This window comes from Triturus cristatus, chromosome 1_2 (genome assembly GCF_964204655.1).
Source record: "Triturus cristatus chromosome 1_2, aTriCri1.1, whole genome shotgun sequence".
NCBI lineage: Eukaryota > Metazoa > Chordata > Amphibia > Caudata > Salamandridae > Triturus > Triturus cristatus.
Window position 1 is genome coordinate 332,179,193 of NC_140580.1, and position 25,495 is coordinate 332,204,687.

The 25,495-nt window shown below is 45.6% G+C and overlaps 1 protein-coding gene across 1 annotated transcript in view; it reads left to right on the forward strand.

The window, feature by feature from the left end:
- LOC146867268 (complement C1q subcomponent subunit B-like) overlaps positions 1–22,465 on the forward strand; it is a 49,466-nt gene extending 27,001 nt beyond the window's left edge. Inside the window, exons 2-3 of the mRNA XM_085603932.1 lie at positions 16,905–17,076; positions 19,101–22,465. Coding sequence (XP_085460058.1) covers positions 16,920–17,076; positions 19,101–19,672 — 729 coding nt within the window. The 5' untranslated portion in view covers positions 16,905–16,919 and the 3' untranslated portion in view covers positions 19,673–22,465. The remainder of the gene's footprint in view (positions 1–16,904; positions 17,077–19,100) is intronic.
- Positions 22,466–25,495: the final 3,030 nt, after the last annotated feature.

Here is a 25,495-nt window from a genome sequence, read left to right on the forward strand (position 1 = left end):
GACATACATACATAAAGTGCACTCCCTGTGCAGGTGAGTTATTTATTGCATTTTAGCTCCTTGGCAATCCAAATTTCCTCTGCCGGGCGCGTTTCAAACTATATGGTCTGGTACTCACCTATGTCCACTACACCAACTACAGACTCTGGGGTTATGGATGGCACCGCCCTCCCCCGAGCGTAACACTATTGGAAACCACACCAAAATGATATATTTTTGGATTTGGGGGGTGTAAACCCCCCAGCCGTATTTATTTAAATTAACAAACAATTTGTAAAACATTATATACAGAACTTTACGCAGAAAGTACAGATACATTTGATAGACAGATATTCCAGGGCTAACCTTAACAAAGTCTAATACACAAGACACTCCTACCGTAAATCTATCAATGCATGTATTTACTTTCTGCGCGTCCCATCTAGAGCCTACGGCAAAGTCAATGACTGGCAGCTCCCCCGGTCCCAGTGTTCTAGCAAATACAACCCCTGTAATAAGGTTGCGCAGGGGGTAAAGCTTAGCGGATGGATAGTTTCCCCCGCACCCCCCCACGCCCTGTGCCTTAAACTCCATTACAGGGGGCTGCAGACTTCTGCATAATGGCGCCTTGATGCGCATATGTGTGCGAGGGTGGCCCCAGGCCCACTGGGAAGGATGACTCCCCCAGCCCCCGCAACCCGACAGCCTACTTACCTGCTGTCACTACCTCTGGAGTTACATGGTGCTGACCGCTAAGGACCGAAGATTATGCTTACCAATCATGACCTTACCGCCTGACCAGAGACACCCTAAATACGACAATATCTAACTGAAAGAGAAATTCAACCTCATGCTTTTATTTATACGCTAATACAGAATCAATTACATACAATCACTTTGTTACCTGCAAATAAATTGGAAAAAAGGGGAACAAAAGATAGTCATCCATACCACACACCCAAAAAACAAACCTTCCAACAATACTTGCCTTAGGGGATGGTGGGTGGGAAAGAAAAAGAGATTACGGGCCTGCAGCCGGCCCGGTGGACGTTCCTGTGGGGAGCAAGAACAAGAGACTGTTCTGCTCCCCACAGCCCCCTTTTAAGGAGGGCACCCAGCTGACCGGATTAGACTGGTCTACCTGGGTGCAGGCGGGACGTTTTCGAGCCGGAAGCACCGAAGTGCTTCCGGTTCAAAGAGGCCGCCTCGCCCATTGGTCAATGCGGGGGAGGGAGTGCCGCGTCATTTGCTGATGCGGCCTTCTCCCCCCCCCCTACTCCTCGCCGGGGACTAGTGTGACCGCCATAATGGCGGCACGGTCTATTCTAGCCCTCGCCTTCTCCATATGGTCTGGTACTCACCTATGTCCCCTACACCAACTACAGACTCTGGGGTTATGGATGGCACCTCCCTCCCCCCAGCGTTACACTATTAGAAACCACACCAAAATGATATATTTTTGGATTAGGGGGTTACACCCCCCTAATCCAAAAATATATCCAGCCGTATTTATTAAAATTAACAAACAATTTGTAAATCATTATATACAGAACTTTACGCAGAAAGTACATATACATTTGATAGACAGATATTCCAGGGCTAACCTTAACACAGTCTAATACACAAGACACTCCTACCGTAAATCTATCAATGCATGTATTTACTTTCTGCGTATCCCATGTAGAGCCTACGGCAAAGTCAATGACTGGCAGCTCCCCGGTCCCAGTGTTCTAGCAAATACTACCCCTGTAATAAGGTTGCGCAGGGGGTACAGCTTAGCGGATGGATAGTTTCCCCTGGGCCCCCCCTACGCCCTGTGCCTTAAACTCCATTACGGGGGGCTGCAGACTTCTGCATAATGGCGCCTTGATGCGCATGCGCATGCGGGGGTGGCCCCAGGCCCACTGGGAAGGATGACTATCCCGGCCCCCGCACCCCGACAGCCTACTTACCAGCTGTCACTACCCCTGGAGTTACATGGTGCTGACCGCTAAGGACCGAAGACTATGCTTACCAATCATGACCTTACCGCCACAGGCCAGCGTAGTTGTCCGACTGCCTGGTCTCCCCCTCACTCACTAGGAAGGTCATGTACTGCACCTCATACTCTCAACCCAAGCTAGGATGTCCTCCATGAAAGCCTGATTCCCTTTATGTGAGAGGTGCCTCCGTCTTGCAGAAAAAACTGTTCTCCCTTGATGTATCTGTGTCCTATGGACCTTAATCTAGGGGTCCTGAATAACTTATCAAATTTGTTGTTGATCCGCTTTACCGCATAGTTCAACGGCCTAACTGACTTGCCCCCCCTCCACTGGAACCTGGGGATCATGTGCGACCATGCTATTGTCGACTGAGGACACTGCTTCGCTAGCCACCCCACTTCTGTGAGCAGATCTTCCACTAGTACTCTCCTGCCTAATCCGGCCAAGTTGTTACCCCCCAGGTGCAGGATCCAGATCGCCGGTGGTCCCGTACTTGCTTATAAAAGCTCGGTTCACCAACTCCCTGAATTGACCTACGCACAAGCCACCCTGTCCGATAAATAATAACCTTATCCCTAGTTGATGGGCCCTAGTCCTGACAGGCCCTGAAAAGAAATTCTTCAAACTGCGAATATATGAGTGCCCTATCACCCAAGCATGTTGATCTTCCTGGTGCGAAGAGTGAACTTGCGCCACCATTTCTGTTGCTTGCCCGAAGCTCATCGTCCGACGCTCTTCTGTTTGCTCCTGTGGTTTGTGAGTGCGAACGAGTGCAGGCTTCCCCCCTGAGTCACAGGATGAAGAAACTGCGAATGACGTGGAAACAAGAGAGCCAAGGTAAATGCCTTGCCACACTGGCATGCAGCACACAAATACCCCAAAAACTGCACCTAGCACTAAATGATAGTGAAATGTACCCCCTCTCTCTGAGTCACAGGAAGAAGGGAACAAACCCATTGCGCACTTAACATGGACAGCCACACCGTGCTAGAGCATGTGCAGCTGCACATATCTCTTGTAACAGTTAGAGGACCACCTACCAATCCTCTTGAGACGCTCGTCCCCCAGCCCTCTTGCTGCTGCTTCAGTGGCTGCCCCTATCCTGAGTGAATGCATCCCGAAGTCTGCAGTGTCTAACCCAGCATTCTTCAATGCCAGAAGCATGACTCTCCTGAACTGGAACACCGTGAGCGGTGATCTGTCCCCATGTATCAAGAGAGGCCCTCTCGTGGTTTGTGCCCGTTGGGCCATAAAGGCCTCAAGCCTGTAGACAGGGCAGCATGAAGTGTCCCCCGCTCTGTGTAATACTATGCTCTCTCCCCTACCATCTTGATCGGTTTTTGACTTTAGGATGGAAATCAGCACTGAGTCCTTCTTTATGTTAACATGTCCTAACTGCAGGCCCCCCAGCCAATCTTTCTTATTCTTTGCGACTAGCTCGCCTACCCTAAATGCGCCGTAAAATGCAAGGCAGAATGCCGCTTGAAACAGGACCACTTCGCCTGGGGAAGTGCAAACCTGCGGCAGTGCGCCTACTAGTTTCCCTAGTGTTTCTAATCCTATGGGGCTCCTGACATCCGGCTGCCCTCCCTGCAGGCGTTGCCATCCTTTCAGTGCCTGGCGTACCATGAAGTTCCTTGTGGGATCCCCTCTTCCATTTATCTTTGCAAAAAATGATATGGCTGAGATATGTCTTCTTGCCCCTGATACCGTGCGCCCTTGTTCCCTCATGAAAGCAAGATATTCAACTACTGACTCATGATCATGCCACTTGTGCTCCCACCGTTCCCCCAAGAACAAACAAAAAGACCCAAACGCCCCTTCGTAAGCACTCCTGGTTCTGGGCGCTAGGCTCGCTGCCACGAGGTTCGATACTCGGGGGTACCAAGCTGCCACAGCTGTTCTGGGAAAGGTGTTGGGTGCACTGCTGCCTCTGGGATGTGTGACCTGAATGCCTGCATTTTAAAACGAGACAATGCATCAGCCGTGTGATTCAGAATACCTGGCACGTGTTTAGCTTTAAAAAGGACATTCAATTTCATGCATTGCAACACAATCTCCTTCAACAAACGCAGCATCATGCCGCATTTAGCCGTTTGGCTATTTATGCATTCTACTACTGCCATGTTGTCGGACCAGAATATTACAGACTGGTTTTTTAGTCCCTCCGCCCATACAGTCAGTGCTACTAGAATTGGAAAAAGCTCTAAGAAGCTTATGTTAGTGGTGAGCCAAGATTTCCTCCACCAATCTGGCCATCGCTGAGCTACCCACTCGCACCCCAGGATGGCCCCGAATCCCTCGCTACCTGCAGCGTCAGTCATTAGGCCCAGCTCTGGGCTGGACCTAGGTGGGCTGGGCCACACCACTCTCCCATTGAAGTCACACAAGAATGCTTTCCAAATCAACATGTGCTGCCTGACTTCGCCGGACAGCCTGGTGTGATGATGCTTCTCCCTGAGGCCTGACATGGAATGTGCGATGGTGCGGGAAAATGGGCGCGCCATTGGGATTATGCGTAGTGCGAAATTCAATTGCCCTACCACCTGCTGTAACTGGTGCAGTGTAACCTTATCTTTGTTGAGGCAGTGTTGCAATGCCTCCCCGAAATATTTGACTTTGTCAGCTGGTAATCTCGAGACCCCTTGGACAGAATCTAGTTCAATCCCCAGGAATTCAATTGCTGTGCTTAGTCCCACTGTCTTACTGGGTGCCAGGGGCACATCGAACTCTTGCATCAAGGTGAAAAACGTTGACAATGCTGCCCTGCATTCCCCAGAGTCTGGTGCCCCCAGAAAAAGAAAAATCATCCAGGTAATGTAGCACCCATTGATGCCCCGACTCCCTCCTGAATGCCCATTCTAAAAATAAGCTAAACTTCTTAAAGTAGTCGCAAGACACTGAGCAACCCATTGGCATACATTTGTCGACGTAGTACTTTCCCTGAAATTGGAAACCCAGGAAGTGAAAATCTGCAGGGTGGACCGGTAGCAATCTAAACGCGGACTCAATGTCGGCCTTTGCTAGCAAAGCTCTCTGACATAGCGACCTTAGCATGTCAACCGCTTGGTCAAACGATGCATATTTCACACTACAAAGTGCGTCAGAGATGGCATCATTCACTGAACTGCCCCTTGGTGCAGAAAGATTGTGTATCAGTCTGAATTCGCCTGGCGCTTTCTTAGGTACTACCCCTAGAAGTGAACAAACAAAATCCTTCATCGGGATGTCATCAAATGGCCCTGCCACCCTACCCAGGCTCACTTCCTTGAGGAATTTTGCTGTTGTTATTTCTACATTGGACCTAACTGACAGCTGGTTCCGGCAGTGCGCCACCCCGTTGTAGCCCTGGGCTGGTATCCTGAAACCTTCAACAAACCCCTCCCTGATCGTCCTGGCAGCTTCGGGGCAATTGTATGATTCTAACCAAGGTATCATAGCGCTAACGTTAACTGGAGATCTGGCCTTTCCTAGAAGTACATTGCTATTCTTGCTTCTTGCCCCCTTTGACCCTGGATTTTTTGTGACACCTGGACTCGGGATGGGATGCGTTACCACAGAAACCACAGGAATGCTTGAACCTACATGTGCCTGGCGCTCTACTGCAAGTTCTCTTGTTAAAATCAAAACAGACGCCTTTTTTACCAGTGTTCCCTGTCTTCCCCGTGACCCCCCTGTGTTACCGGTGGGGCCTGCTTTAAAGGGCTGTAACCATACGTTGTCAGGTACCTGCCCCCGCCCATTATCAGTTGCTCCCTGTACCAAATGTCTCAAATGAATAAACATGTCTGTCTGGCTCCATCTTAGAGCTGGATCCTGCGCTTTTGCCCTCCTAAACTCTTTATCATATTCTTTCCACCCATCACCTCCCTGTGTAGCATGGGCGACGGTTATCCTATTCTGATAACATGCCATCTCAGATCCAACCTCTGGGAAGCGCTCTAACATGACGGCCATGAATATAGTGAAGCCCTGTATCCAATTGGCCAAGTTCTCCTCTACTCTGTATTTCAGGACTATGTTTGATCATTCTTTGTAATGTGTCCATTCCTTGTTCTTCTTAGACTCTTCCCTTTCTGCCTCATCTATCAAGAGGGAAAACATGCTAACATATTCCCCCTTCCAAATCTTTTCCTTAGTCTCTTTAGACAAATGCCGCCCAACTGTTCCCGCCCAGAGCGCATCTCTCCCAAGCCTAGTGGAGGCAGTGTTGCCCTTGTACCTGCTGGTGCTGCCGCATCAGCCGTCTTGCCCGCCTCTGTGTTCTTCGCGTCGCTGACACCTTCGCCACTGGGGACTGGTGCTGTGGCAATGGGTGTTGCACCCACTGCCGGTATTGCCGGCACCTCACTTGGCCTCCCCTTTCCTAGCTCAGCCATCAATTTCTTCGCCCTTTCAATGGCATCGCCCCCTCCAGATGTCGCCATTGCGGCGTGAGACCAGTTCCCCACCATCTCCAGCCAAGGGAGTACTACCGCCAGGTTGGCGGATATGTCAGGCTGAGCCGGCGTGGCTCCCCCTGTCCCATCCCTGAGGGGGAGGGCAGGGACTACAGCCCGATCCTCAGGGGGCCCCACAGGCACTGCACCACTTGGGCTCCCTTCGCCCGAGGGGCCCGGCGTGTCTGCAGGTTGGACTGCATCACCTGAGCCCCCCTCGCCCTGAGGGCTTGGTGTAGGTGCAGGCGCACTTCTCGGTGCCACCCCTGCCCCTCTCCCACAAGGCCTGCGCCTGTTCCTCTTTGGCGGTGGCAGGGAGTAGGTTTTTGGTGGGACAATAGGCCGCCTACCCCTCCCTTCTGGCACCTCTGGACCCTCCACCTTATACTGTAACCTGTTGAGGGTCTGCCCCATGACATGGACTTGCTGCATTAACGCCTCCAGCAAAATTTCCGTGCGTGATCGCTTCTCGTTCCGCCGAACCGGAGGGGCCATGGCAAAAGATGCAAAATTATATGGGACCTGCCTGCACGCTGTAAGGGTCTAGAGACAGGCGGACTACGGAGTTCTTTGGAAGGGGTTCTGGGTCCCCGTATTTATTATCGATGATGATGTAATACAAGACAAAACAGAAGGAACTATGAGGAAAGACACTCCAACGTCGTCCTCCTTCTTGAAAAGGATTCTTCTCCCTTCTTTTACCAAGGCTGGGTTGGGTTCCCTCTTGTTGGTTGTGGACGTCGAGGCGAATCGGAAAAGAAAGAAAACACAAAAAAAAGGCACTGGTCAGTGCTTAGGGTACCACAGCAGGTGAGTAGGGGGACACCCGTGGGGGATTTTCTGCATACGATGAGTGCGCGAAGTTTGGGGAAGAGCACCGTCACCAGAAAAGAGGAGGGGGGGGCAGAGGCAGAGTGGCTTGCAGGAACTCTCGGATCTTCCCCGATTGGTCTATGACCCTGTCCCTTTTTACCCTGTCGTCTTTCTTGTCCCCACCCCGCTCCCTATCCCACGAACTTTGGCACGCACCTGTTCAAGCCACGACTCTCCGGGGCCGTGGCGGGGCGATACGTCCTCCTGGGGATTTCTCCGGTCCTCCCTCTTGGTCTCGGCTTCCCGAACGGCTTCTCTCCCGGTTTCTGGCGTCCTCGAGAGCTGAAACTCGTCTTCTTCCTGGTTGGTTGTTCCGTTGTTGTCATCTGGTGGTGTCCACTTGTTGGTCTCCGGGAGACGAGACTCCGCCCCCTTGAAGGAGGGGGCGGGAGACAAGGGCCAATCCTCGTCTTCTTCCTCGTTTGATCCGAGGAAATCGCGATCGTCAGGGGGCTGGAAGGGAGAAAGAGCGGACGGATCAGCGACTTTTCAAGTGAGGTCCGCGAAGGGGGGAGCACAGTCCGACAACGCGTAAACCGCAGCCCCAGATAGATGACCGTGTCACCTCTTACCTTCAAGAAGCAGCAGCCCCCAGCCAACCCTTGCACCCATGCAACCAGAGCCACGACCTACTGGCTAACCCAGTAAGCTCAGGTGAGCCGCCCGCTCAAACCCTCTGTGGCTCCCAGAAGCGATAAGATGCTGGCTAACCGTTGCCGCCCAAGCAAGCTCCTCCAATGACCACCAGCGACCTTTTTATCCAGGCACCGTCTTGTCCTCCCCGGAATGTGTGCTGTGGCTGTGGAAACAACAAATAAAGCCGGTTTCGCTGCGCAAAGCCCTACCTGTCTGTTACTCAACAACTTCTAATCTCTGTTATCCCCTATACCTTGGCCTTGGGGCATTCACGCTTCAGCCTGATTTGTAAATTGCTCACGCACTGCAGGGGAAGCGCTTGCACTTTAAATCGTAGCACTCTCCCAATTACTGCGCTGCAAACCCTCAGCAACACTCACCCTGGGCACAGCACTCCTAAATATTACCCAACCGTACTAAAGGAAATATCCTTTGCCTACACGTTAGACTGGGTAAACATTGACATTGAAAGACCAAGGATTGAATACCTAATCTTCAGAGTGCGAGTCTAAGATGGTCACCGAACAAATTATTTCCCAATCTTACTGAAGGGAATACCACTGCCTACACTTTAAACTGAGCAAACAGTGTATTGAAAGACTAGGGATTGAAACACCTAATCACCTGATCCACAGCAATCTATAGCGCTCTCCCAATTACTGCGCTGCCCCCAGCAGCACTCGCCCTGGGCACAGCACTCCAAAATAATCCCCAACCGTACTGAAGGAAATACCATATGCCTATACTTTAGACTGAGCAAACATTGACATTGAAAGACCCAGATTCAATGCCTAATCTCCAAAGTACGGGTCTAATATTGCAAGCGCCACAAATTATTTCGCCACCTTAGTGCAAGAAATACCACTGCCTACACTGTAGACTGAGCAAACAGTGGATATAGACTGGCCGGGTCTGCCGTGTCTCTCCACACACCCTTCGCCGCGCCCGCTAAGATTTTTGCTCCCCCGCCTTCACTGTTGCTTACCGCACTCCCAGGGGGGGCAGCTAGCGATCCCGGGCGATCTTCAAACCTCGCCTCAGAGCGGACCCTCGATTTTCAGCGGTTGTGGCGGCTTGGAAACAGGTCGCGTTGAATGCCGGCAGTGTTCCTGCGACGACTCTGCTCCCTCGGACCTGCAAAAACAAAGAGAGAGATGCCGGACCTCCTGACAAACTACCTCCTCTTTCGTCTCCGCTTCCCTCGACGTTTCGCTGCGCTCGACGTTAGCCTGAAAGAGAAAAAGAAAAAGAGATTACGCGCCCGCAGCCGGTCCGGTGGACGTTCCTGTGGGGAGCAAGAACAAGAGACTGTTCTGCTCCCCACAGCCCCCTTTTAAGGAGGGCGCCCAGGCTGACCGGATCAGACCGGTCTACCTGGGCGCAGGCTGGACGTTTTCGAGCCGGAAGCACCGAAGTGCTTCCGGTTCAAAGAGGCCGCCTCGCCCATTGGTCAATGCGGGGGAGGGAGTGCCGCGCCATTTGCTGACGCGGCCTCCCCCCCCCTACTCCTCGCCGGGGACTAGTGTGACCACCATAATGGCGGCACAGTCTATTCTAGCCCTCGCCTTCTCCAATATAGTTCTTTTTCAAAGGCTAAAAGTCGGACAAAATGCCAAACAGCCGCTGCAGACTATATTTGACCTCTTCATGGATGTCAGTAAAGTCCATTGTGGACTCTCATGTGAGTTAAACTTTACAATGCCTTTTGGGCAATGTGGTTCTGTTCAGCTACCAATCATACCCTCTGGTGGGTTTATTAGTTCGAAACATGTCAGGCAGTGGAAATTTAGATTGCCAAAGTGTTCTTGCTGAAATGCAATAAATAACTTACCTGCACGGGGAAGGCACTTTCGTCTTTGGGACAAACTTTGTGGATATATATATGTATGTATATATATGTATATGTTTGTCCCAAAGATGAAAGTGCCTTCCCCGTGCAGGTAAGTTATTCATTGCATTTCAGCAGGAACACCTTGGCAATCCAAATTTTCACTGTCTGATGTGATATATATATATCTATATATATATATATATTAAAGCTTCCACATGTCTCCTGACACAATAGAAGCGCCTCCACCTCACGGATCGGGGCCCGGTTAGAGGTGTGTCAGACACCTGTAAATATTCAAAGCAACACGCGCTCCTGCAGCAGCGTAATCCGGGCCACACCAACAAATGCTTGTTAAAAAACATTTCCTTTATTTAAAAATGATAGGCATGACGCGTTTCGAGTCAGCAGACTCTTAATCATATGCCGTGATGTTGTATCGGTGGGTTCGTTGGAGTTTTAAATAACGTGACTTTTAGACATTGAAAAAGTACACCAGTCCATGCTACCACACTGAATTTAAAGAGACAGTTAATTCATGATTTTCAGTTCGTAATATGTACCAAATTTAACAGTGCAATGAGGGTAAGTACAATTTTTCTGTTTAAGGTTATCTAATGAACCCCCAAAATGGTTTCACAGTCACCGTTTCCTTCGTTGCACAATTTCATCCGTTTTTTATGTCTTTCTCACAGTACCAAAGACTGCAGTTCCCATAATACTCCATAACTGCCCTTTAATTTCGTTTTCATTGGTTTCAATGTCGATGTTGGCAAGACTTTCCTTGCTTCTCTGTTAACCGAGTGCAAACATTGCTTCAAAGGATAATTCCATAACTCGGTCACAGTATTTCACAGGTTTCAGTCCCGCTACCACCGCCTACCTTCACAGATCATTCTTCACACGATGATCGTTTCAAGCATGGCGTGCGTTCCAGGAAGAATCCTATCGCATATCCTGGCTGGTAACAAGTTCATTTCCCAAGTTCAGGTGGGCCTTTACAAATGGCCCTTCCAGCGAAGCTTCGTTCATGTTCTCTATGCCAGCCGGTGGGCACTCCTTCAAAAGAGCTTAAAGCTTCCACATGTCTCCTGACACAATAGAAGCGCCTCCACCTCACGGATCGGGGCCCGGTTAGAGGTGTGTCAGACACCTGTAAATATTCAAAGCAACACGCGCTCCTGCAGCAGCGTAATCCGGGCCACACCAACAAATGCTTGTTAAAAAACATTTCCTTTATTTAAAAATGATAGGCATGACGCGTTTCGAGTCAGCAGACTCTTAATCATATGCCGTGATGTTGTATCGGTGGGTTCGTTGGAGTTTTAAATAACGTGACTTTTAGACATTGAAAAAGGACACCAGTCCATGCTACCACACTGAATTTAAAGAGACAGTTAATTCATGATTTTCAGTTCGTAATATGTACCAAATTTAACAGTGCAATGAGGGTAAGTACAATTTTTCTGTTTAAGGTTATCTAATGAACCCCCAAAATGGTTTCACAGTCACCGTTTCCTTCGTTGCACAATTTCATCCGTTTTTTATGTCTTTCTCACAGTACCAAAGACTGCAGTTCCCATAATACTCCATAACTGCCCTTTAATTTCGTTTTCATTGGTTTCAATGTCGATGTTGGCAAGACTTTCCTTGCTTCTCTGTTAACCGAGTGCAAACATTGCTTCAAAGGATAATTCCATAACTCGGTCACAGTATTTCACAGGTTTCAGTCCCGCTACCACCGCCTACCTTCACAGATCATTCTTCACACGATGATCGTTTCAAGCATGGCGTGCGTTCCAGGAAGAATCCTATCGCATATCCTGGCTGGTAACAAGTTCATTTCCCAAGTTCAGGTGGGCCTTTACAAATGGCCCTTCCAGCGAAGCTTCGTTCATGTTCTCTATGCCAGCCGGTGGGCACTCCTTCAAAAGAGCTTAAAGCTTCCACATGTCTCCTGACACAATAGAAGCGCCTCCACCTCACGGATCGGGGCCCGGTTAGAGGTGTGTCAGACACCTGTAAATATTCAAAGCAACACGCGCTCCTGCAGCAGCGTAATCCGGGCCACACCAACAAATGCTTGTTAAAAAACATTTCCTTTATTTAAAAATGATAGGCATGACGCGTTTCGAGTCAGCAGACTCTTAATCATATGCCGTGATGTTGTATCGGTGGGTTCGTTGGAGTTTTAAATAACGTGACTTTTAGACATTGAAAAAGGACACCAGTCCATGCTACCACACTGAATTTAAAGAGACAGTTAATTCATGATTTTCAGTTCGTAATATGTACCAAATTTAACAGTGCAATGAGGGTAAGTACAATTTTTCTGTTTAAGGTTATCTAATGAACCCCCAAAATGGTTTCACAGTCACCGTTTCCTTCGTTGCACAATTTCATCCGTTTTTTATGTCTTTCTCACAGTACCAAAGACTGCAGTTCCCATAATGCTCCATAACTGCCCTTTAATTTCGTTTTCATTGGTTTCAATGTCGATGTTGGCAAGACTTTCCTTGCTTCTCTGTTAACCGAGTGCAAACATTGCTTCAAAGGATAATTCCATAACTCGGTCACAGTATTTCACAGGTTTCAGTCCCGCTACCACCGCCTACCTTCACAGATCATTCTTCACACGATGATCGTTTCAAGCATGGCGTGCGTTCCAGGAAGAATCCTATCGCATATCCTGGCTGGTAACAAGTTCATTTCCCAAGTTCCGGTGGGCCTTTACAAATGGCCCTTCCAGCGAAGCTTCGTTCATGTTCTCTATGCCAGCCGGTGGGCACTCCTTCAAAAGAGCTTAAAGCTTCCACATGTCTCCTGACACAATAGAAGCGCCTCCACCTCACGGATCGGGGCCCGGTTAGAGGTGTGTCAGACACCTGTAAATATTCAAAGCAACACGCGCTCCTGCAGCAGCGTAATCCGGGCCACACCAACAAATGCTTGTTAAAAAACATTTCCTTTATTTAAAAATGATAGGCATGACGCGTTTCGAGTCAGCAGACTCTTAATCATATGCCGTGATGTTGTATCGGTGGGTTCGTTGGAGTTTTAAATAACGTGACTTTTAGACATTGAAAAAGGACACCAGTCCATGCTACCACACTGAATTTAAAGAGACAGTTAATTCATGATTTTCAGTTCGTAATATGTACCAAATTTAACAGTGCAATGAGGGTAAGTACAATTTTTCTGTTTAAGGTTATCTAATGAACCCCCAAAATGGTTTCACAGTCACCGTTTCCTTCGTTGCACAATTTCATCCGTTTTTTTATGTCTTTCTCACAGTACCAAAGACTGCAGTTCCCATAATACTCCATAACTGCCCTTTAATTTCGTTTTCATTGGTTTCAATGTCGATGTTGGCAAGACTTTCCTTGCTTCTCTGTTAACCGAGTGCAAACATTGCTTCAAAGGATAATTCCATAACTCGGTCACAGTATTTCACAGGTTTCAGTCCCGCTACCACCGCCTACCTTCACAGATCATTCTTCACACGATGATCGTTTCAAGCATGGCGTGCGTTCCACTCGAAACGCGTCATGCCTATCATTTTTAAATAAAGGAAATGTTTTTTAACAAGCATTTGTTGGTGTGGCCCGGATTACGCTGCTGCAGGAGCGCGTGTTGCTTTGAATATATATATATATATATATATAAACACAACAATCCAGCTTCCTCAGACACAAATCCAACAAAGAAGGCACGGACGCAGGAGTGTAGGATTAAGGCTTCTTTTTAATGATTCAGGTCACCCTCAACCCAGGATTACGAGAGACTCGTTTCGACTCCGCAGGAGTCTTTGTCAATCTGAAAGGCGCCATTACAGCGTAAATATATATAGTCCGTCCCACACTAGGTTGAAATAAATATGGAAGAAATACTTGCAAGCACATTACAACAGTAAATACCCTATTCAGTATGCTCCAATGTTACAACAGGTAATATCTAGTCTTAATACTTGATTATTGTCTGCATGTTTTTACCATACATTTTGAAAGCATGGGTGATGGAAAGTGGCCATAAAAGTTGAAAATAACTTCCGCTAATTGGGAACATTCTGTACAAATAACACATGGCGCCCTTCACTTGTATGCATCGCCTATTCATCCACCACATAATATGTACAAAAACTGAAATTTAAAACAAACAACCCTGCTGTGTAAAACATTTTTCTCGACATAGAACCACTTTCAACTCAAATAGTTTTGCCGCACTTGCTGCTGGCCTTCTGGTGAAAAGAGTGTTGGACCTCCCTGCCACATATCCGTTCGTGCCTGCTTGTGGTTGCAGAAAAGTTGCACCTGGGTTCACCGAGGCCCAAATAATATCTCTTTTTCCATGTATAGGGGACTTTTTCTAGATGCCATAATGCTTGTTTACTAGTCATGAGTGCATAGGATGTTTGTTAGTTTATGCTCTTTTGTCTTAGTTCTACTGCCTTATCAGAGCATTTTTTAGGCATTGTAGTGCTTTAATACGCTTTTATGCTAATCTATAGTGCCAAGCTTTCTGTCTTTTTGACTGTGTTGCTTATGGGATGAATATAATTTTGCCCGATCTTCCTGAGTGAGGCCCCCTTGTGCTTATGATCTCTAAGTAATCACTCTTTTATTTTGCTTGCCCTGCTTCAAGCACTTGTGCAATGTTCCTGTGCTGGGCGTGTTAGAGTTACTGGGCCCTCACATCTTTTGTACTCAGTAATCCTGCAGGTAGGACTCTCATCAGCTGCATGGGCGCCCGAGGTCTTCCTCAAGAGTTTGGATTTGGTTGTGGATGATCGCTAGACCCAACCTCTTTTGCTTGGGGGGTGAGCGCTGGCGGTCGTCGCTCCACTCACTGTTCTTTTGGGCTCTGCTCCGGAAGCATCTGCACCCCTCCTCACTGAGCGGCAAGATGCGCCCTACCAAAAACCTGTTGTCTCAGACATTATACTCAACAGGAAATGGCTTGAGTAGGGATGTCAGTCTCTGGCATAGCTGACCACTCTAACTCCATGTGAGTTAAAGGCCCGAAGTGGATGTAACCCTCCCCGCCCAGTACTTCAGAAAAATAGATGTGGCCCGATCAATCTGACAACTGACTTGCATCTGCTGTGAGTGATGGTCCTTTGTATCAAACACACATCCACTTTAGCATTTAATTATGATCAAAACTTTAATGACAGTTACTCAATATGGAAATACAAATACTTAATTCTATGTTTATTTTGCATTTTATTCTGCAGTAATATTTTATTAGGGTGGTACTCGAATCACAAGCTCAGTACAACAAAAACTGCATCGAATTTTTCTTTGCTATCACTTCTACGGCAGTCTCGGTTGGATCTTGTTTCAGGCAGTCCTGACTCTCTGCTCGGTGGTAGCTAGTCTTCTCTGATGGGTCTTGCAGATTGTCTTCCTACCTATTAGCTTCAAGGAATGCCAGAAACCATGACACATTTCCCAAAGAAATAGGACTTTGAATATAATCTCTTGATTTCCTGGCAGTCCAATCCCACCGAACCAAATAATTGTGGAAAATTTGGGCCCAACCACATATTGTCTAGGAGAAGGCTGCCTTGAGTTGGGTTTTCCGAAGCAACTAAATGTAAAAACAAGAAAGACGGTTGCCCATTAGACAACGCCTAGGGACCTCTACTAAATTTAAATTTAAGAGGGAGGATTTTGGAGACATAGCCGAGTGCCCCCAGAGGTTTAGGAAGGAAACAATGGTCTTCAATCTTCACACAGTTTCTGCCACGCATAGACAATGTCAAGGAAATTGCACTACAACAAAGCAGATGTAGACAATGTTGACTACATTACTAGGTAACGCAGAATATAACACAATAAATATAGTATTCCCACATACAGAAAAAGGCTTGAGGCATATCTATAGCATTTGAAAAAATGGGGATACACACAGCCTTTTATGTGAATGGAAAAAGCTAAGAGAAAATTGTGAATAAAATTAGGATCAAAAAGGATTACAATGGATCAAAACGGAGTATTTAATTTACAATGGAATTTGTGGAATACATCCTTAATTTGCTGTGTGACTAGTGGATGGAGCGCCAAGGCGGTCCACTCTTCATGATGTTATACCTATGTGCTACTGGGTGCTGGGCACATCGCCAGTCTGCACGCTAAACATTGCCTATGAGTACACTGTAAAAATGGACTGTTAAACATGAAGGTGTGCATCCTGCCATATTAAACGTACATTTTATTAAGTATAGCCACATTGAAAAAGGTCTGGTGGTCAACTTCGATAATTGTTGGGATGGCCTTGGAGATGGACTGCTGAACATTGTTTCTTCTGTTTGATCCATGCAAACCTGAAAGGTAGCAGTCGAGAAGATTGCATTTCTTTATATGATCATGAAGCTGAAACACATTTTTCAAACTTTTTACCAGTCAGGAAGAGTTTAAAAAAACATATCTTCCACTGATGGCACCTGAGTTGGGGTAATGTAAGAAAAGTAAGAATGGCACTGCCACTTAAATTCCTCAAAAAATGTTTTACATATGTTGTGCGAGGGATGGATTGAAAATTCTGCCCCTGAAGTCAATTGACAGTGGGAATCTATGCATTTCTTCTGATTTTGTAGTGACGATTTCCTCCAGTTCCATATTCCCTTCAACCAAGTGTTGCCCCAGTGACGGATTTGTTCCCCACCGTCAGTGAGCTCTAGACCTCACACTGAAGGGAAAAACAATAGTTGTCACTTGGTAGATTCTACTTTCCACTTACTCCTGCCAAAAGTCCTTTCCTGAGACTTATATCAGTAGGTATTGAGAAATATGTGCTCTGGAATCAGGATCCCAGAGAAATAGTATGTCATGCGGAGTCCATCTTTTGCCCTGTTTTTTAGCTTCTTCTGCTTTGCACTCTGCATAGATGGAGAAATGACTGCTATATGCAACATATGTAGTTACTATATAGAGCAGGAGGCTGCATACAGTTACATGACACAAGTCAGCAAAATGGGAAAAAGGTCCATTTAAATGCTTAAGAAAGAATCATTTGACAGTCTATTAGATCTGGCAATTGTGGGAGATGGACCTCTATTATTACAAATAATGTTACATCCTCTCCTGGTGTAAAATGCAGCATGCTATGTAAGTATTATTGAGCAGCAAGACTTCTAACCCTTTTTTCTTGTCTCTGTCAATGTAGCGAAAGAGCTTGAACATGGCATTCCGTCTGATGCTAGCACTTTTGACTTTGGCACCAATGGTCAGCCCTGAAAGCTGCAGCGGCCGTGCCGCCATCCCTGGTATTCCTGGTGTACCTGGCACCCATGGACCCAATGGCATTGATGGTACTGATGGAGTTAAAGGTGATGTGGGTAAGAAAGATACTGAGTTCTTATATTGAATATGTTCAATGTCAACAAACTAGGGATGATCTTGTTGACACAGGACACGTAAATTCCTGTCATGTTTTCACAGTGACTAACACATATGCAAATAATCGCGAATTACATTCATTGCATCTAAATCTATTATAATTGGAAAGAGCAGCATAAACCTATAGTGAATACAGTTATTAACATTTCATTCCATACAATTAGATACCATCGTATACAGTTAAGTACAAAAAAAAAAAAAATTACAGCTAGAATATGGGCATTACAGTGGCACAAATTCAATTCTTACTCAGATCACGTCATCCCACAGCCTAATTCACTCTTGGCAGAGTGAGCCCCATATTTTCCCCAACCTACCTCTCTTATCCCCCCTTTCTATCATGGTAACTTCCATGCCACAAGAGTCCAGAAGCCTGGTCTACCAGTGACAAAACTGCAATGGATCTTTTTGACCCATTGTTTGGCAACAGATAGACGGCCTTTACAAATTGCCAAATAATATCCTTTGTACTTCAGTGGGCATACCTTCAATAACCCAAAACATATTCATTTTTGTCGCGGTTGTACATCAGCCCTACTAAACACCTGGGTTATACAGGTATGTGTAGTTAATCCAAATTGAAGTATGTGACAGCTACATGGCAGTGTCAAATAACCCTCCGAGACACACCACGTAGACATGCGCTGGTTGAAATCCATCTTAGGCTTTAAGCACAACTTACAGAGACACCAACATGGGCAAGCGCCTGTGTGCCAACGTGTCCGTGGACTACAAGCTTACCTAGCTCCATACAAAAGGTAGCTCATTTGAATGCACAGTATAGTGTAATGGGCATGTACGGTGGCCAAAGACTACAGAAATTAAATGGCTGGACCGTGGCATGCTGGTACTTGACGGAGTGAGGACATAATACAGAATTTCAGTAAGAGCACACTGAGAGCTAATAATGCAGATTTTTTTGATTTTTTTCGTTTTTTCTATCATACATCTTTTAAGTAGAACATGCTCAGCAGCAGGATCTTGGTAAGACAAAGGTTTATTTGAATATAAAAAAAAAACTTCAGTAGCGTCCATGGCCTGCAAATGCACCTGACCCCTTATGGACAGATTGTATGCACAGAAACATGGCGACACAGAGACATGAAGGTTTCAGAACTAGACCTGTCAAGTTTTTTGACTTGTGGCGTGCGGCCTGGCACAAACTCTTGTAGTCCACTCTCACACAACTTTTATTTGTGCCGCTGGTGACCAATGAGAATTAGGAATAATTAGAGGTGACTATCCTACCTGGAAGGGAGATTCCTTCGAGGCATCAGTGATGGAGGGAGTGGGTGGGGCTAGTGAACATGTTCTACTTGAAGGGGTTTATGAGAGACAGCGGAAAAAAATGTAAAGAAATTGCAATAATATCACCCAATGTGCTTTTACCGAATGTCTACACATTGTCCTCGCTTTTGTGTCAATTGTCAGGCTTACTATAACACAGCTGTCATTCAGCATCCATTCAACTTGATAAACAACTACGTATAGGAATCCACTTGAGTTCCAGATGGGACCAACCCAATATTGAAGAAGGCTACACCTTGTGGTTTGGTGCTCAAATAGTTTTCGATTTTCTGAGAAAATGACATAACATGTTAACAAGAACAGGTAGGCCCCAGCCCCATAATGTACACTGTTTGTTGGGTTGCTTCATTGCATATCAACGTAAATGTTTGTAGGCATTCATTGGAACTCCTTTCCAGACGCATTCCTGCATTTTCCCCATTGAAAGAATATCCTGACCTCCTTTTTCTGCCAAAATAAAACAGTATATATTCGGACACTATATCACTCAATATGCAAACCAGACTTTAGCTCCAACATAAATATATTGAGTGTGGGTACCGTCAGTATTTTTTGTACTTTACTTTGGATAAACTGCTTGATAATTGTATGGAATTCTACGATATTCAAGGATGCATTATCCGCCATAACTAATTTTAGATTTTTCTTTAACAAGGTCCTCCTGGACAACCTGATGATCTGACTGAGCAAGGTGAGAAAGGGGAGCCAGGACTTCCTGGGAATCCTGGAAAGGTTGGTCCCAAGGGTCCTGGGGGTCCGCCAGGGCCTCCTGGTCCGTTTGGTTCCAAGGGAGCAAAAGGCGAATCCGGTGACTACAAAACCGCCTTGAAATCAGCCTTTTCGGCAGCCAGGACGTCCTCCATTCTTCCAAGAAAGGACCAGCCCATTCGCTTTGAGAAAGTGATCACCAACAAAAGTGATCATTATGAACCAAAGACAGGAAAGTTCACTTGCAAGATAGCTGGACTCTATTACTTCACCTACCATGCCACACAAAGATCCAACTTGTGTGTGAACATTATGAAGGGCGTTGGGAAAGGAGAGAAAGTCCTTACTTTCTGTGATTCCGTGTACAGTATCTTCCAGGTGACCACAGGCGGGGTGGTACTTCAGTTGAAAAAAGATGAGTCGGTATGGCTTGAAACAACTGAAAAGAATTCTTTATTGGTGACCGAAGGTGCCGACAGTATTTTCTCTGGGTTCCTGCTCTTCCCAGATCCTTCATAATTCATCTAGCTATAAATTCTGTTTTTCATCTGTGCAGAAGATGCTGAGCATGCATAGTAGCATTCTAGTATTTGCTTAGAAATGTGGTCTTTTCTGTAGGTCTTGTTTCCCCCCCCCGCCCCCGTTTTCCTCCTCAGGAGGATGTGCTCTCTTCTCGCACCCCTTTCTATGTCTGGGTTCAAAAGCACAGCTATCAGCCCGCGTTCCTGCTTGAAATATACATAGGTTTGGATCCGCTTCTACAATCTTTGTCATTCTTCGGATCCGTCTACTTCAGCCCTTGGTGTGAAACTTTGTCAATCACATCTCGGCTCATCCCAGAGGACTATGTCTCTCGCCCCATGATGTTGGCTCATGGTTGTATCCTTTCAACTCTAAAGGATAGTTTCAATGGCAAAGCATGAGAGGCTTTTTTTACAACTATTCCTCTATCCCTCTTTTGGTTCCCATTGGTCATTTCCTTCTCTTCCACTTTCACCTCGAACCTCCTCCCACCCTTCCCTCTCACCCCATGAGTCACTCCTCTTTTTTCCTGCCTGCCCTATCTTCGCCTTGCTCCCCGCCCCTTCCTCCTCTTTCCCCATGTGTTTTCATTGAAGCTCCTGGACTTTAGATATTTTTTTAAGTGCATTGCAAGGGAGCTTTCATTATAGTCCTGCACTTCTTTCTGCATCATAGAAAGAAACACACGACTGTAATGAAGGCTCCCTTGCCTTCATTGTGTCCTTTTTATGTTTCTATGTGAAATGGAAATCGGGTGGCAAGGAACCCTTTATTTGTTTCTCTGTCATAGAAATGACCGGTTCTTTGTTTCTTTCTATCTCATGGAAATGAAAGAAGGAATATAGTAACGGCTTCCCCTATCTACAACCTTCATTTCACATGGAATTAAAAACAGGAGTGCGATTAAGGAAAGTGAGGCTCCAATATAGTCCAATCTTCATTTGTTAAATTTATCTAGCCTTAATGCGGTAAGAGTGTTTGCATGTATTAACATATTAGAACATGCCTATTGGCTTTGCACATGCTTGTTATCCGTATGGGCCTCTGTATGTGGTAAACTAGGCGGATCACAAATAACTAAGAAGTCCGGGTTGCTGGTACTGAGTAAAAGGTTGGCAACTTGGGCTCTGATATCTCCAGCCACATTGCGGCTTTGTCTTATGTTTTCATTCTTTTGGTGCTGTGTTGTCTCTAGGCGTAAGAGGGGATCACGCTGCCACACACAATAAACATTTTCTGAAACAAATAGAGAGTGCAAGATCTTTTCCAGATCAGCGGAGAGCACTCTTGGTGCATCAGGATATATCTTATTTTGTAGCTACTTGGTCCGATCAATGCTCCACTTGGGCCAATAAATACACGAGCCACACAAGAACCCAAGTCCTCCCTGTTCCCTGGATCAGCTGTGCCATGGATGTGCTGTGCAAATGGCCCCTGGAAAAATGCAAATCCCTGTAGTCTATCCAGGATGGAGCATGCTGTCTAACACTCGCACAAACATGAGGAGGGGACAAGCGAGCATACACCAGGAGACATAGTTTACATTGAATGCGCTACATCGCATTCCATTACAATGCGGTCGTTACAATGACCACATTGTTACAACGCAAATCATTACATCGCAAGTCATTGCAACGACTTGCTGTAGGGGGCGAGTTGGTGTTGGGTTTACAATCCAACACCTTCCCTGCTGTTGCACAAACTGGAGTAGGAATAGTAAATTATAATATTCCTAAGTCCAGCACGCCCCTACAGTAAGTCCTTGGAACGACTTGCGATGTAATGGTTCGCGTTGTAACAACGCGGTTGTTGTAACGACTGCATTGTAATGGAATGTGTTGTAGCGCATCGGTTGTAAAGAGGCATATTGCCCTGGATGCACATTCATAATACCACATACCATACGGACAATATGACCATAAACACAGTGTTACCAGGTCTACAATACAGCATGTGCTAGGTGTACTGCACTGTAGTCACTCTTCCTTTTAGAATGCATGGTTGGAGCTTTCCTATACTCCTGTGTAAATTGCAAGTCACCAGCATGCAACAGGGTATTCACACCCCTGTTAAAAAGTGTCTCCAAGACTAAACTTCATTTCCAAATGTCAGATATATCAAACTTAATTTCACCATACTTATTGCAATGTTAGCATACAATATCGAAGCTACAACATTTGGGAAGTGTTACCTTTCCTGGATGCCACACAAAATTACCACATTCAAATCGCTGCCGTTGCAGAGCGCTGGTCATTTTACATGTGGGCAACTGACAACATTTTGCACTGCATATATTTCTTATGATTTCAATAAAAGACTCACTGCTTTTAAGCATTTACAAAATTAACAATTTCTCAATTAGGAGCATTTTTAAATTATACACATTGATAAGATGCACATTTGGGCTACGTATTCATTCAAGTATTGTCATAGTTGTGAGAGGAGTGGTTTCCATGGTCGACCAATGACTGATAATGAGTCTGTTCATGAAAGCTTTGTCCTGCTCTTCCAGGGGAGACGATCCAGCCTCTTTGTTGAAACTCTATTTTCTTTTAATTATTCAATTGTTCTTTGGGCTTTTTCTAATGTAAGAATTATCAAATAATGCATTCCAATCAAACTAATGATGCAAAAACGATCATCAGCTCAAAACAATGTGTCTGTTGTTTTACAGCTAGGTGGCACATAGATTCGATTTTCTAATCAACTCCAATCTCATTATCTCATATGTGTCATATTACTATCTCTTATTATACTGTGCATTAAACTTCCCACTGTGTTACTTGCAAACAACTTTGGCATTTTATGTATAGAAAAAATAGGGTATGTTTAATTCAAAACAGATTTAAGTTCAACATATTGATTTCTAGTAGTGGGCATATTTTCACCGGGCTGGACTGCGAACCGAAAGCAGCACCGGCAAAAATTGTTGAACCACCCCTGCTCCCTTCCTTGTCTCTCATCTCTCTTTCTCCCTCTCTCCCTCTCTCATCCTTGAAGCCCCCATTGCTGCTGTAATTATCTGGAGAAATGACAGAGGTACCAGCAGCTGCCTCCTGGCTTAACAAACATTTGCAAAGCTAATAGGTCTGGCCTATGGCAGAGTTATTGGCTTTGTCAATTTCTTTTAGCCATGTTGCACAGCAGCACGACTGAAAAAAGCACTATGACGCGGTCAGCGCTGACCATGAAGGTCAGTGATCAATTTTCTTAGTATTGGATTATTTTCTGCTTTAAAAAAAAAAAAAAAGTTTAATGATCTTAAGTCTGAGCTAAAGTTCTCTGTGGCGGCCCTGCATGTAGACCACCAAAAATGCCATGCAGAGTAGAGAACACAATGCCGTCTGCATCTTTGTAGCATCTTGAAACCAGTTGGCACAACTTTTGGGTGCTTTTTTCTGGCAAGGCGGGAGGAGGTAAGCAATGAACTGGGAGGGTGTGGGGGGTAAACAGATCAAGCAACAATGGGGGAGGGGCATGGCAGACAGGACAAGTAACAATGCAGGAGGAGAATGGGGTGGAGAGGAACGGCAAGCAACAATTCTGGAAGGGAGAGGGAAGAAAGTTGTGCAAGAAAAAAGGGGATAAAAAGAACATAGAGAAGGGCAGAAAACAACTAACAGTGCCCCAAAACATTTAGAGGTGCTAGGGTAAAGGCAGGAGAGTGTTTAAGGAAAGTGATGTGTTCTGCTTGAGGGGAAACAGCCTTACTCATGCAGCCTTTACCATGCAGGACCATCACTATACAGTCTTTACCACACAAGTGAGACCCACGCAGGTAAGGATTTGTACCTTTACCACACAAATAATTGTATTTCAAATAACATACTTTTAAAGTTATTTAAAAAAATAATTTTAGGGTTTAGCAATGGGTAGACGTAAAGGGAAGTACTGGTGACTTCAGGATTCAGGGATGGAGAGAGGTAAAGGGAGGTGAGGTTGACTTGATTATTCAGGGGTGGGTAGACGCAAAGAGAGGTGAAGGTGACTTGAGGATTAAATGGTGAGTGGAGATAAAAGGGAGGCAAGGGTGACTGGTGACTTGGGGTGGGTATCAATCGGTAAAGGGAGGTGAGGGTAACTAGAGGGCACAGGTGAGCAGAGGTAAGGGTGACTTGAGGGCTGGTGGTGGGTAGAGGTAAAGGGAGGAAAGGATAACATGAGGGCTTGGGTGGGTAGAATTAGAGGAGGTATGGGTGGCTTTTGCACTTTCCCCTACATTTGTGTGAAATTGTGACTTTATGACAATTTATGTAGCAAAATGTAACTTATTGAGAAAAAATCTGAATGCATTTTTCATAGTGCATAGAAAACTCTACAAAGGGTAAATCTGCAGAGAAAAGAAGTATGCATAAGTTTTCAATCTTGACTGGAATTGGTTAAAGTGAAAATTATCTAGAAATCTATGGTCTACTACAATTAAATATATATCTGTAGATTAAAGTAGGAATAATTAAACATAAAAGTGCTTAAAGTAGCACAAGTCAGTGAAGTGAGCATCAAAAATTCCAAAAGTTTTTAACATGTTTGACAGGAAAAGTGTGATTAGGCTAGAAATAAGTGGAAAATAAAGTAGCTGTAGAAATTGGGTTATTAGTTGATGGGGGTAAGTGCCCACCTCAAGTAATAATCACAATCCTTGTCAGGGTGAACCACTGAAGTTGCTAAATAAACCTGAGCTCAACCCCCTGGTAGCTATGGTGCAGAGCGGACAGGCTTAGTAGAGGCAATGTGTAAAGAATGTATGCAGTACCAAAACAGTGATAACGTTGAAATGCAAAACAATTTTAAAAAGTGAATTAGAAAAATTAAGTTATATTTAATAAATAAATTACATCAAAATGACAAAAATCATATTAGTGGAACCGATAATGTGAATTTTTAAAGAAGTGCAAAGTGGCAATGATAGTTGTCAATATTGGTTGCAGTAGAACAGGACCTAGGCGCAATATGAGGCTAACTTTGATGGTGAGCAGGGCAGATACACTAACCATGTGCATCCTGGTCAAACATTTTAGTTTCTGCTTTAGTCCTTTAAGTCCCCAAACCACCACAGAAATACACTTGTAAAGCACACCAGGACCTCACGGGAGGCATGTAGACACTCACAAGGTCTAATAAGAAACGGTTGGGCACCAGAGGGTCGGAGGGAGCAAGTTTAGAGACCGCACAGGATTGATTCCCCCATAGAAGTACATATAACACAACAGGAATCCTGGGGTCTAAAGGTAAAGGGAAATAGGTGGTATGTGGGGTGAGGAGAGAAAGCCTAATGTACGTAGTGAAAATGGAGGAAGCTCCAATACCAAGGTCATGTAATCACCGAGGGTAGAACCCCATCACATGGGATTTTCATCCCAAAGAAAATCTCAAAATCTCCCAGGGCAGGCAGCGCCCTTATGTGAGATGTGAGTCCTTTGTGCTATGATTGATATGCACCAAACAATGGAATAAATCAAAAATGAGCCTAAAGTGAGTGGGGATTGCAGTGCTAGTAGTAGTGAAAAAAGTAGGTGTATTAAAACTAGTGACGGGACGGCCAGAGGACTTCTGTTAGACAATGCCGTCCCGATGTTAGATTAAAAAGAAGTGGGGGCAACACTAATCTAGTCTGATCAATGAAGCAACGTGAAAGAATGTGGTCGACATGTTTCAGCCATAACGCCTGACTAGGCTAGGCTTTCATCAGGACCTAGAAGCTACTGCAGGGAAAAAAAAAAAAAAACGTGACAAAGGATATGGTATGCACCCTCAACTTGATTGTAGAGTGCAAGTCTCTTCAGCGAAACATACAGCACCTAGATAACAGATAAAGAGGAG